Source organism: Coloeus monedula (genome assembly GCF_965178545.1).
Source record: "Coloeus monedula genome assembly, chromosome: 2".
Classification (NCBI taxonomy): Eukaryota; Metazoa; Chordata; class Aves; order Passeriformes; family Corvidae; genus Coloeus; species Coloeus monedula.
The window spans coordinates 13,668,552-13,682,344 of record NC_138782.1 but is presented as its reverse complement, the minus strand read 5'-3'; the positions used below and the strand labels follow the sequence as shown (position 1 = coordinate 13,682,344).

Below are 13,793 nucleotides of genomic sequence, written 5' to 3'. Positions count from 1 at the left end.
TTCTGGTTTAAAATATGCTTTTCTGCTCTCTGTGCTATGATCTCCATGCTTGAGGAGAGCATGTATGAGAAGAGAGGGCTATTTCCTGCTGCCTTTAAGGGAAGTATGACAGTTCCATCATCCTGTCTGCACAGGAGGTTATTAATACAATTGTTCTTGTGTGCTTTATAATTCTGATCAGCCTCAGGACTGAGCTGCAGGAATCCCAAAGTCACACCTGACTGTCAGCCTCCATCTGCTACTTCAGCATGGCATGAACTGTTCCAAGAGAGCAAACAGTTGTAATCTGGTGCCTCCTTTAGATGGCAAAGGAGTGAAAGCCTCTAGGACCCAGAGGGTTTGATGCTGCAGGCATTTATCCCACCTGTATGACTGGCTGGCTGTACATGGACCACGTCTAACTGTGGCCTGCTTTCTCTACACTCTGTTATATTCTTTTTGTTTCATGCAGAAATGGGCACAGTTTTCCCTCTCCCCCTTTCTTCTGTTTTCCTGGTGTTGCTTGTGTTGCAAAACAGTGCATGGCAGAGCTGTTCCAGGGAGAGCCTAAATTCCCAAGACCAACAGGTCAGGTCTGAGCCCATTTTAAGCCGAAAAGGAGGATTCAGTATAAAGTCAAGTCAGTTTGGGGATGCAGGTCATCAAGAACTGTCAGTCAATTCATTATTTTCAAATATTATAATAAGCAGAAACACACTGTCATCCTAAACAGGCAAACAATTCTCAAAAATAATAAAAACTAAAATGCTTTTTTTTCTGTAAAATTTTGCACTCCAGAAAACAATAGTGTTATGGGGGAAACTGATTTTAAAAAAAAGAAAGATCTCAGAAATACACTCAAAATCAGAAGAGACAGTAAGAAATTAGCAAGGTTGTGTCTTAAGTCATATCATTAGACACTGCCCCTCCTGTTTCACTGAAATTAGTGATTTAGGTGGGCAGGTTCTCCCTGTCAGAGAGTTGGATTTTAATGTTCTTGTCTGTAGTTTTGCAGCAACAAAAAGCACATGGTGTCCGTGCTTTGCAATTATTTAAAACAATAAAAGCAAGTACAAAAAATGAGTAATTTACCCTTTTTACCACACAATAGCTCTCATTGTCACTAGAAACAGTCACTGCTTTTTGGCTTTTGCCTCAATATCCATCCCCTGGTGCTCTGAAAGGCGAACAAAGCAAAGTGGGACTACAGTGTGTCTGTGCAAATCTGTGAATCATGGCTGGGATGAGTGTGGGCTTGCAACCTGTGTAGGTGGCCAGTTTGCTGAAGCACAGGAGTATCATGAGCTCCTAAAGAAACTGAACTGGTTCTTTCTGAGGTTATCCAGATGTGTTGACTTTGTAGCGACAACTCTGGCTCTGAGGGTCCCTTCACATTGGCAAGCAGCACAGCCATCCCTATTGGGGCATGTGGCAGGAAGGTGGGTGGGACAGCTGAGGCTTCCTGGTGGTTCCTTCTTGGTAATACCCACACCAGGACGTGTTCTATATCCACACAGTATCTCAAGAGGTTTCCTCAGAAAGCCTAAAACCTCTCTGTCAAAATCAGCACTGATTTTGCAATGAGCTTGTCAACCAGCGGCACCCAGTATCTGTAGGCACACACAGGCCGTGCGCCTGGTATGTAAGAAACAGGAGCAAGGAAGAGCGTGTGCCCAGTGGGAGCACGGTCAGGTGACATGGGAAAAATACAGAGATGCTGCTTGCCACTGTAGGGAGAAAATTCATGCAGCCAAAGCTCAGCTGGAGTTGAAGCTGGCCAGAATTGTGGGGGACAATGAAAAATAGCTTTTTCAAATATATTAATGGCAGTAGGCCGTGTAAAAATAACATCAGCCCATTACAGGATGGGGATAGTCACCTCACAAACAGGATGTGGACAAAGCAGAGGTGCTTAATGCATTCTTTGCCTCTGTCTTCAACATGGCTGATGGACCAAGTGGGTCTCAGTGCCCTGAGCTTGGAGGACCACAACTATGAGAATGATCAATTCCCAGTTGACCCTGAAGTTGTGCAGGATCTGCTGCTCCAGCTGGATCCCTACAGATCTATGGGGCCTAATCGGATTCATCTAAGAATCCTCAAAGAGCTGGCTGATGTCATTGCAAAACCTCTCTCAATGATTTTTGAATAGTCTTGGGAATCCAGAGAGGTCCCAGCTGACTGGAAGCTGGTGAACATTGTCCTGATTTTCAAGAAGGGAAAGAAGGAGGACCCCAATAACTACAGGCCTGTCAGTCTCACTTCAGTGCCTGGTCAAGTTATGGAGGAGATGATTCTGGGAGGTATTGAAAAACACCTGAGAGACAGCTCAATCATTGGTCACAGCCAGCATGGCTTCATGAGAGGCAAGTCCTGCCTATCAAACCTGATTTCCTTTATGACAGGGTAACCTGTCCAGTTGATCAAGGGAAGATAGTTGGTGTAATGTTTTTGGGTTTCAGTAAAGCTTTTGATACTGTCTCTCATAGTATCCTCTGGACAAAATGTCTGTTCCTCAGCTGGATAAATACATCCTGTGATGGGTGAGCAGCTGGCTCATGGGTGGGGCACAGAGGTCTGCAGTGAATGGGGGGACATCAAACTGGGGACCTGTCACCAGTGGGCTTCCTCAGGGCTCCATCCTTGGCCCTGTGCTCTTCAATATCTTCATCAGTGACCTGGACACAGGACTGGAGGGGATACTAAGCAAGTTCACAAATGATACAAAACTGGGAGGCACTGTTGGCTCCCTCAAGGGCAGGGAGGCCCTGCAGAGAGACCTGGACAAATGAGAGGACTGGGCAATCACTAGCCATAGGAAGTTCAACAAGGGGAAGTGGCAGATTCTGCACCTGGGATGGTGCAGCCCTGGATGTACAGACTGGAGAATGAGAAGCCAGAGAGCAGTGCCTTGGAGAGGGACCTGGGAGTCCTGGTCCATGGCGAGTTGAACATGAGTCAGCAGTGCCCTGGCAGCCAGGAGGGCAAGGGAGGGGATTGTCCAGTGCTCTGTACCGGGGCAGCCTCACCTCGAGTGTTGGGGGCAGTTTTGGGCACTGCAATAGAAAAAAGATATAAACCTGTTAGGGAGTGCCCAAAGGAAGGCAATGAAGATGGTGAAGGGCCTTGAGGGGAAGCCATGTGAGGAACAGCTGAGGTCGCTTGATCTGTTCAGCCTGGAGGAGACTGAGGGGAGACCTCATTGCAGTTACAACTTCCTTGTGAGGGGAGGATGAGGGGCAGGCACTGATCTCTTCTCTCTGGTGAACAGTGACAGGACCCAAGGGAATGGCCTGGAGTTGTGTCAGGGGAGGCTGAGGTTGGATATCAGGAAAAGGTTCTTCACCCAGAGGGTGCTTGGGCACTGGAATGGGCTCCCCAGGGCAGTGGTCACAGCACCAAACCTGACAGGGCTGAAGAGGTGTTCAGACAATACTTTCAGGCACATGGTGTGACCCTTGAGGATCGTCCTGTGCAGGGCCAGGAGTTGGACTCGATGATCATTTTGGGTCCCTTCCAACTCAGAAGATTCTGTCACATACTGAAGAGAATACTTTCCTCATCTCTGAGTATCTTTTCCTGAAGTATGGTGGCTTGTGACATTCCTTGATGGTTTCGGCATGGTCTTGCATATTCAGTCCTGAGACTGGATAATGTCCATGCCAGAGACATGAAGGATCTGCAAATACATAACCTTCTTCTTCATCTAACCAGATACAGGTGGATACTAGAACTGGGGTTGGTTTGTTTGTTTGTTTTAAATCTGTTCTTCCAAAGGGATTAAGGAGTAGTTAGGGCCTCTATCCCTCCAGTTCTGGTTGCCAGCAGCTCTTTTATCTCCTTATGGTAGGAGAGAGAGTGTGGTTGTTCTGGTGTGGGATGCTGCTGGGACCTGAAGGCTCTTGATGCTCTTACTGAGGGTCCTGGGATGGAGCTCCATGTTCCACAGCTATGTGTACTGCTCTGGCCAAAGCTCTGGTTCTCCAGTGAGAAAGCTGCTCCTTCCTTTGTCTCCTGCTGCTCTCCACGTCCCTATTCCATCATGTCTTGCTGTCCCCAGCAGTTTCTGATGCCCCAGGCCTGTGGTGCACACAGTGACAGCAATAGCAGGGCGCTGAGGGTGCTACAGGCAGTGCAGTTACTCAATACTCTGTGTTCATGTTCTTCTCTTTTTTTCTTTAAAATTGGGAATTAATTAATTATTAAATAATAAGCTTTGGTTTAAAAACTAATTCAAATCATCCTTGCTCAAGTGCTACAAATAAACATAGGGTAAAGTTATGCAATGATACTCACCCCCTTCCCTGCTTAGAAACCCCACCAGGAACCAAGAATTCACCATTGTGATGTACATCAACCTTTACTCTGTTATCAGCAGTCTGCTATTAGGGGAACTCATTCCTCTTCCTTCCCCTTCCGAGAATCCAGAGAGCAAACTATCACAAATCCATTACAGGTCAGGGTCTGAAACCACAGCCTCCACTCCCCCCCCGAGGACCAGCTGTGTATTGTGGGGTAGCTGAGTTAGTTTGATTTTGCCTGAACAGGTGTAGTTTGTACTAATATCATGCCAAAACTTGACACAGAATGGCCCCTATTTTTTTCCTTCTGTTGTTATAAAATTGCTTTAATGTTTCAATGGAGTATTTCCATAAGCATCTTTCTTTTCCAGGTGTCTCTGACTATTAAAGTCAGGGTTTGTTCATGTCAAGGTAGTATTAGATTAGCTCTTTCAGGGTAAGCAGTGCTAGTAGGTCAGTGTGGTGGTTGTGTGTACAAGTCAGCTTGTACTGAATAAAGTTGGTGTAATGAGCTGAGCTCAATTTGTTATGCAAAACTCCTTACTTGATACCACTTTATGGGTACCAGCCCTGAATCAGAAACCATTTTTCTGAACATCATGATTACAGGTTGTTATCTTATGTTCTATTCTCTTCATTTCTGTTTCTTTTCAGGGAAGGATCATGTTTGCAGATTTATTGGCTGTGGAAGAAATGAAAAGTTTAATTACGTGGTCATGCAGCTTCAGGTGAGTTCTGTTCTTCGCCTCTCCCGTCTGTCCAGTAGAGATGGCATCACTGAGAAGGATTTACACTGAGAGAATAAGGCCAAGCAGTGGTGTAAAGACTTGGTTGGACACAGAAAGAGGATGGAATGGAAGACAGTGAGAAGGGGTGGTGTTGCTCTGATAACCCTTGGGATGGCTCCAGTCGTCAGTATGTGCTAAAATATTTCATAGGTCTGCTTTTCTGTTTAAGATGCCTTTCTGTCAGTTTTCTGAGGGAAAGCACTCAATTCAGAATGCTCCCAGGAGCAACCCACAGCGTTGTGCAGCAGTGGCAGCTCTTTGAAATACCTCCTGCTGAGCTGTGATGCAGCATTCAAAATATGTCTTGTATCAGAGCTCAGAGTGAGAGCAGTGGTGTCACAGCAGCAGCACAGTTTCTCTGTGAAAGGCCGTGATCTCTGGCTCCTCTGTCTCTCCCAAGCTCATCAGTAACTCAGCTTCTGCTGTGGAAGTGTTTACTCCTGTTTGAATGCTGCTGATACCAAGTCAATAAGGGCAAATACTTGGGTAGCTACTACACGGTGACTGCACTGCTAGACAGGGTAGATGAAGTAAAGCAGGTACCAGCAGATCCGAGTACTTCTTTAAAATAATCTTCTGATTCTTTTGTAGTTCTGCTTTGCAAGACAGTTGTATAAAACCAGTAAACTCCTGGTGCTTGGGTTTGCCTTTTATGTACCATTGGCATCCCAACTACTGTTATGGATAGAAAAAATCCTTTTGCTCTCTAAACAACCCTGGCTATTGCTGCTGCTGCAGTGTGAGTGTGAATATGAATCATGAAGGGGCTGGCCTGGACCTCATGGAAGAACAAGGCTTCTACCCAATCCTGTCCTTACCAAGCCTGATAGAAGGGACTTAACCTTGGAAAAAAAATTTTCTGCATGAATTCTCTTTCTAGTTTGTTCTTGACTATGTAACTGAGCTCGTAGAGTAGGCAGAGCTAAAAATAATTTCATTATTTGCAGATGAAGACACTGGTATACAAAGCATTAGCTAGTTTTGCACCATCACTCTTCAGGCTAAAATTCTCCTTCAAGACCTGCTGAGACATGGTTTATCATGTGTCCCTCGACTGTTGTGTACTGCAGTTCTCCATTTCTCTTCAGTCACCAGCTTCCACTCTTAAGCTTTGCAACTCATTGCATCTGCTCTGTTCTGTAATCAGCCTGACAGTGTTTATTTGGAAAATAGTGCTCATTTTGTGTCTTTTCCTGGTAGCAGTAGCAGCTGGGGAAACTTATGGCACGTTTCAGTGTGCAGCCCTGAAAAAAACGAGTCTTGCTTTCCATGTTACCATTGGATAAGAGAGCTGGTGTTCAAGGAACAGCTTTACAGTGGAAAGCAAGATCTGCTGTCAGTTCAGTAACTTGGATGTTTCAGGATAGCGATGACAAAGCTGTGCTGCCTCTAGTGAAGTGTCACAGAAATTCAAGAAGTTAAGCACTAGAGAGGTGATTTAGCTTGATTTTGTTCATGTTAAGGAGCAAACCTGGGTGGGCTGCTGTGCCTGAACTGTATCTATGAGCTGGCCTGTATCAGGTGTGATTCTTCAAGGGTCCAGAGCCTGAAGTGAAACATGGCTCAAAACAATTTGAGAGACTTGTCATATTCTACATGGGCCAGCTGGCACTTTAATGTCCGTAAATAACTTGAGAACTGGAAATGGGTGGATGAAGAATTGGCATTTGGAGAGCAATCTCTGTTTTCTCCTCAACTGTTTGGAATCTTTTATATATTTGCTGTTGGGAATTTTGTTCGAATTCATGTGGACTTATATTATAAGCATAGGTCTTCTATAGATGATAGATGTCTTCTATAGATGTCTTCACAGAAGCAGAATCAGGAGACTCTAAAGCATAGTAATGAACAGCATGTCCCTGTAGCTTTTGTTCTTGATGCATGCTCTCTGAAACAGCAGACTCTTATTCCTAATGTTTTTAATGAGTTGCTAAATGCATTTGTTCTGTGGATTAGAAGAGCACTTGCCATGGAATACAATCATTTTAGTAGCTTCTCTTTACAATGCTAAAGAGGTATAGACAAAACTGAGATGACAGACATCTAAGAAGACTGGGATTTTTCTTGCATTTACTCTGCCCTTTTTTCCTTTTTTTTTCCTAAATTTTCTTTGTTTTCATGCATAGCTGGTAGCCTTTTTGTTTTTCCTCAGAAATTTAATTAACTGGAGGTAAATTAGCAATTTGTTTTGATAAGTATTAAGTCAGTGGAAAAATCCTCCTCTTCTGATTTTGGGTATGATTCTCTTGATAGACAACTTTCCCCATTGTGGTGTTGCCACAACAATGCTGGCTTGAGCTTGAACCAGACAATGTGTGCTAGGAAGTTTCTGATGAAACTGCAGCATCATGACCTGCTTATCGAATTTGTACTGCTTTAATCTCTGGATGGCTCAGAGAACAGTCAGAGGTTGTTCTTAAATCAGCTTCTGTATGGTCTGAGTTTAACAGTAAGGAGATGCTGGTCTCTACAGTCTGAGGCACTGCTTGCTGTCCATGCTGTGCCTATTGCACAAATAGTGACCAGCTGATTTCCCAAGATAACAGTCTGGTATCTTATCAGCAAATGCATCACTTAAAAGCTAAAACGGACTGCTGGAAGATCTTATGCAAGAAATAAAGCAGACATGAGGTGAGCACCGCTCTGAGTAGCATGTCTGCTTTTTTGGGGTTGCATGTTAGAACTCACAGCTGTGAAAGGCTCTGCTTTTGTGTGATGGTTTAAGTGTTTTATTGACTGTTTCAGGGCCGAAATCTTGCAGATCTCAGAAGGAGTCAGCCTCGAGGGACTTTCACACTGAGCACAACGCTGCGATTGGGCAAACAGATTCTGGAATCAATAGAAGCCATTCACTCTGTGGGATTCCTGCATCGTGACATCAAGCCTGTATGTGGTTTTGGAAATTTTCCTTTTGGTTGTATGTCTGTCTGTTTTGCTTGAGTCAGTAAAGACAGTCTGAGTATGGGCAGGTCTCAGCAGATACATTTAGGCCTCCTTGCACACTCCCACTGTCTGATATGCTGGCTACTTCCTAGAGGTACAGAATAGTAATATAGTATTGTCCTTCCTTTAAGTGCTTAGCAAACCAGCTTTTATTGGCAGAGGCTGCTCCATGGTGGGTTGGTAGCTGTCAGTCATGCTTGCACCAGTCAAGATCCCATGATGAAGCAATCTAGTTCTGAATGGTCCTTTGGAGTCCAGCCAATTATCACCGTAAAAGTTGTTCAGAAAGGAAGTCTTGTTCTGTGATGCATCACTTGAATAAATGCTAATTCATGTGTTTGACTAAGCTAAATCATACTCTTAATCCTGTATGAGTGATTGCCAAAAGAATTGGAGCACAGTTTCCGCTGTCAGAAACACAGTCACACGGTTGGTCATCTGCCTGGGCAAAGCACAGTAATTCCAAGTCTCATTGGAGAAGCCAGTCTTGTTCCTACAGCTCTTCACTACTTGACCTGAACACTTGTTGCTACATCATACCTGAGACCAGCTTCCTTCTAGCAAACTCATTTGCTCCTTTTAAAATCAGCTGCTTTTGGCTGACCAGATTCAGCTGAAAACCAGTAACTGATGTGGTTAGCTACAAATCCTTTAGTGGACATCCATTATGGTAAAGGATAGAACTTTAAGATTGAGGTAAAAAAAAAAATGAGCTGCTCCATTTGCTTTTTGTTGGTTTATTTACTAAGAACCAAGCCTGGTGGTTTCTATATGCCTGAACGTTCAGATAGATCTAGGCAATACAATACAGTAAATGGAGATTCTGGGAGTTAGGGCAGAATAATTCATGCTAGCAGCTAAACCATGAACAGAAGTATTTGTCTACAATAACTCCAGCCTGTTATGCAAGTCATGGAGCTCTCACTGCAGAGCTAGTGGTGTTAAATGTAGCTCTTTCTCAGAGCAGCTGAAATTTAGCTCAGCTAATGTGAATTCTAGCAATTTTGAGACTCCACAGTCTCTTATCTGTGAAGTGAACTTTTCATCAAGGCAGTGGTTCTCTAATCATGATGTTTAAGGTGCATCTTAAAATTAATCTCTGACTTGTTTCCACCAGAGGCATGTGGAGCTGCATGATAAAGTTTTGCCAACAAATGGCCACCTTCCCCAAGCTGCTGGCATCAATTTGACTTTCTTTCTTTGCTTCTTTGTCCAGTCCAACTTTGCCATGGGCCGCTTACCTTCAACATACAGGAAGTGCTACATGTTAGACTTTGGTCTGGCCCGGCAGTACACCAACACTACTGGGGAAGTCCGACCAGTAAGTACATTTCAAGGAGGTTTTTTTTCCATTTCTGCAACTGATTAGGAATGGAAAGGTTTTGTGGTTCTGTTTGTTTTGTTGTTGTTGTGCATGGTCATTATACTGGGCTACATTTTCTGCAAGGTGAGAAGCAGCAGGTGACTTCAGCTGAGTTGGGGATCTGAGAAGGGATGCTTGATTTTGTCTTACCAGATGTGTGGCTTTTTTTTTTTTTTAATTTCCTTTAGGATTATCATGTTTTCCACAGGCTTGCAATACTTACTGAGTAAAATATGGACTAACAAAGAGGGTGAGCCCAGTGCTGGCCATGTAACTTCTGTAGCCCCAGGGGACTGGTCTAGTTCAGTTCTCTGTGATCTGGGGAAACAGGTTGGTATATTCTTAAAGCTTTTTATAAAAAAGTGTGCTAGAAGTTAGAGGCTGACCTGATCTCTGAGGCTGAACTTACTGTGAGCTGCAACCTGTAATGCTGTTCTCACCCTTTGTGGCTTTGGTTTTATGTTTATTGACTCTGTCCAGATTTCCTAGCAGGGATATTTCAGTGTGCCTGCCTGGAGGGGAGGTATGGGCAGGGGGCATTCTCTGTGCCATGTAATATGGGTTTTATCTTCAGTTCTTTTACCAGCACAATGTTATCTGGGGTCACTCATAAGGATGTGTAAAGCTTCAGGTATTCTGGGATCTGTCAGAGAATTCCTAGATGTATTTCAGAACACAGTGCAAGCAGAGAGCGCTCATACAATCTCTGTTTATCATCCTAGGCTTACAGCTTTTGGTCTGCACACCTTTTCCATCTGCAAGATAATTGTTGTTCTGGAAAATGTTGATAATGTGCTAGCTAAATACAGAGACTCTGTAGTGCCGGGTATTGCTGGGCAGTGGGAAAAAAGCAAAGGCTACTGAGCAGATTTTGTGTCCTTAGTAGATTAATTAAGCTGAGGAATTTTTCTTTTTTTCTTCTTTTTTTTTTTTTTTTTTTTTTTTTTTTTGTTCTTTTGTAAGTCTTTTCAGTTTTCTTTTTCCCTGTAGTTGGGAGCAGCTCCAAAGGTTGTGCCTCCATCTTATTCTTAGAAAGACACTCATTACATACTACTGGACTTCTTCATCAATGCTTTATAGTTTGGGGATAACCCTTCTCCATATTGCCCTTTACAAAATGTGGCCCCCCTCCGTTCCTCTTTCTGCAGTCAGAATTCAAGTCCATTACAGACTGAAACTGACAGTTGTTTTTCTGCAAAATTTCTTTATTTCTTAATGAAGTAATTATAGTTTACATCTGTATTTCAAGTCCCATTGTTTGAACATTGTTCTTTCTTTACAATTAAAGAAATTAATTTTTCCCAGTGTCTTTTCTTTTGTATCCTCTATTTTGTTCCTTTCTTACCATAATTTAAATTACTTCACTTTTATTTTGCTCCCAGGCCCTATTTTTAGAAACAGCTCTACATCCAGCCTTGACATTTTCCAGGGGAAAAGATTCTTCAGCTGTGTCATACAAGCCATGTCCTGCTTGGGTTGGTGTGGGTGAGCGGGGGCTTTGTCAGAGTGCAGGACTCTGAGAAGGTTGGTCTTTGTTCTGGTCAGTCTGGTGGTTGATTGCTTGCTTGCCACAGATGTGTCTCATAGAAGGATGAATGACATATGATCTTTTCTTAAAAAGATATATACAATCTCCAGGGGGTGGGAGTATGCTCTCCTGAAAGTAGTGAAAAGTCTCCGTTTGTTTGGGATATGGGAGGATCATACAGGGTAAAGTCTCATATACCTAATGTACCTATTCTCCCATGCCACACTTCAGGGGGTCAAGCTTTTTGACAGAAATGATACAGCAAAAAACCTCATAAATATTCACTTCAATGCCTTTTAACATTATGCAGTAGTCACTGGGCTGTTTGGTCCTTTTGTGTCCCTGCTGCCTGATACCACTTTGAGTCCCACTTATCGGACCGAGGCATTTGTCTGGAGAAGCACAGTGTGATTGCTGCCCAAGTGATGCACTTGGAGATGGAGGTGTAGGGTGGTATGAAGGCAAGAGAAATGAGAAATTTTGTGGTGGTTTTGTGTTTGGTTTTTTTTAAATAAGAACTTTATCACTTATTTCACCAAAGAGATTATTTCAAGCCAGTAAGGTAAATTCTTTTTTCTCCATTCTCTTTCCATTCATTTATCCATGAAGAATACATTTATAACATAATCATCCTGAGCCTAGTATTTCTGTGGTTTGGTTCTGAGGTACAATACACAAGATAGGTGAGGGAAGGGGCTCACTCTCTTTTTTGGAAGCATGTCTGGATTTTGCTTTCAGTCATATTCAGTTTTTTAATGGAAGTTTTCTGCTCACGTAGGTTCTCTGCAGTTTCCTACAGTTTCAGAAGCATTGTCATACTTTATGAATAATACCATGAAAGTATTAGTTGTTTTCATATCCTCTGAAATTCAGAGCTTCAATCTTATTTATCACCATTTCAGAAAGACTCTGAATGACTTTCTAGTAATACAGATAATGAGCCAGGTGTTTAGGATGCTGTGGATTTGTTGGGTTTTTGGTTTTTTTTTAACTTACCGCTTGCCTCTAATTTTCTAGAGATTGATTAAAACTTTGAGGGGGGATCATTTCTACTCTGCATAATCTTCATTAAGCATTAGTTTTCTCCATCCTCAGCTGTCACCACTCTGGCTTCCCAGGCCTCCTTTTAAGGGCTATCCCAGCAGCTTTTTCCTAGGGAGAGGTTACTCTGCTGAGCCTTTGATGAGTGTTATGGGTTTGGTTTCCATGTCTGTATGGAGGATGGCTACTTGACAGTTTAACTTGATAGCTCAGCATTTGCAAGGTTACGGTCCACTTGATGTAACTGAATCCAGATTTATTCTGAATCTGAGTTTATCCTGTGCTTCGAGGAAAACAAAACTGATCTCCCTTATGTGGGATGCTAATATTAGCACAAATGCTAGTCCTTGGAGAAAAGCTGTTGTGATATGGATTTGTTTTCATAGGAATGGTCTCACCCCTCTACTGCTTGCCCATTGCCACATGTTACAAAGTCTGCTGGGTAACAGTCTGTAGGAACTTACATTGCTCTATAAAGACAGAAGATGGTTGGGGCCAGAAGGTGTGTAAGGAAGCATTAGCAACTTTTTTTCCACTCTGTTGGCAATCAGGGAAGCTCAGTTGTGCTCCACAGTCTCGTTATTTGATATTTCTTTGCAGGTTGTAGAAGTCAGTCTTTGATAGTTACTCCTTTGGACAGGCAGAGCAGATGTGCATTGGTCCTGTAGCCATGTGGTGTCCGTGGTGTGCTGGGAGCTCCTTAGGGCCTGGCTAAAGGCCCTTTGGCTACCAGCAGCATTTCTGGCATTTGGATCACAGCCAACATCCTGGCTAGCAAGGGGGACTCTGGCTATTATGAAAAACAGGATAGACTGCTAGTGGACAAAAAATAATATTTTCAGTGTGTTTTGTTTTCAAACACTTGCAAGGACAAGTTCCTGAGCAAGGAACTGACAGGCAGCTTGCCAGAACTGCTAGAGGCGATGCTGATTTCTTACTGCTCCTCCCTGCCTCTCTAAGCCACACTCTCTCCTGTTTAAAAGGTGGCAAATTGTGGTTAAGATCTGTCATCTGTATTCAGCAAGGTATGTTTGACCTGAAGTTTTCCATTTCTCAAGGGTGCACTGTCAGTTATAAATTCACAAAGTATCCCTGGTTCATTAAGCTTAGTAACATTTTTTGGTGCTCAAGACTTACGTTTTCTGACAAAAAGACAGTGGAAAAATTACTCAGTCACAGTAAACAGGGCCTTCTCCAGTGCTCTGAGTCTCCCAACATCCCTCTATGGAATATATGTTAATTTTGTGCACAGGTGTAAAGCTTAAATGAGAGGGATTTCAATATGCCTGCTCACATTCCACCTGTGGCTTAAATACATGGTGTTTGTGGTATTCTGTTATCAAGTGAGAATGCAGGAACTCCTGTAGGAGAGGAAGTTTTTGAACCTGAGACTTCCAAACTTTGGGTGCGTGATCTGATCATGGAAAGAATCACACACAGATTCAGAGTGGGTAAAGTTGAAAGAGACCACAGTGGGGCATCTGATCCAGCCTTCCTGCTCAAGCAGGGTCATCCCAGAGCACATGGCCCAGGATTGCATCCAGATGGTTCTTGAATACCCCCAGTGAGGGAGGCTCCGCAGCCTCTCTGGGCAATCTGTCCCAGTGCTCGGGCACTGCTCAGTGAGGAACCTCTTCCTCATGGTCAGGTGGAACTTCCCGTGCCTCAGTTCCTGCCCGCTGCCTCTTGTCCCATTGCCCGGCACCGCCGAGCAGAGCCTGCTCCATCCTCTGAGCCCTCCCTGCAGACACTGACACACATGGATGAGGTTCCCTCTCAGTGTCTCTTCTCCAGCCTGAACAGGCCCAGCTCCCTCAGCCTTTCCTCAGAAGGGAGGGGCTCCAGTCCCT

The 13,793-nt window shown here is 43.7% G+C and overlaps 1 protein-coding gene across 1 annotated transcript in view; it reads left to right on the top strand.

The window, feature by feature from the left end:
- Window positions 1-13,793, top strand: part of TTBK1 (tau tubulin kinase 1) — a gene marked incomplete at its 5' end in the record, with an annotated part of 85,938 nt that overhangs the window by 17,217 nt on the left and 54,928 nt on the right. The window contains 3 exons of the mRNA XM_082302400.1: window positions 4,935-5,008; window positions 7,814-7,954; window positions 9,228-9,332. Of these exons, the coding sequence (XP_082158526.1) occupies window positions 4,935-5,008; window positions 7,814-7,954; window positions 9,228-9,332 (320 nt within the window). The remainder of the gene's footprint in view (window positions 1-4,934; window positions 5,009-7,813; window positions 7,955-9,227; window positions 9,333-13,793) is intronic.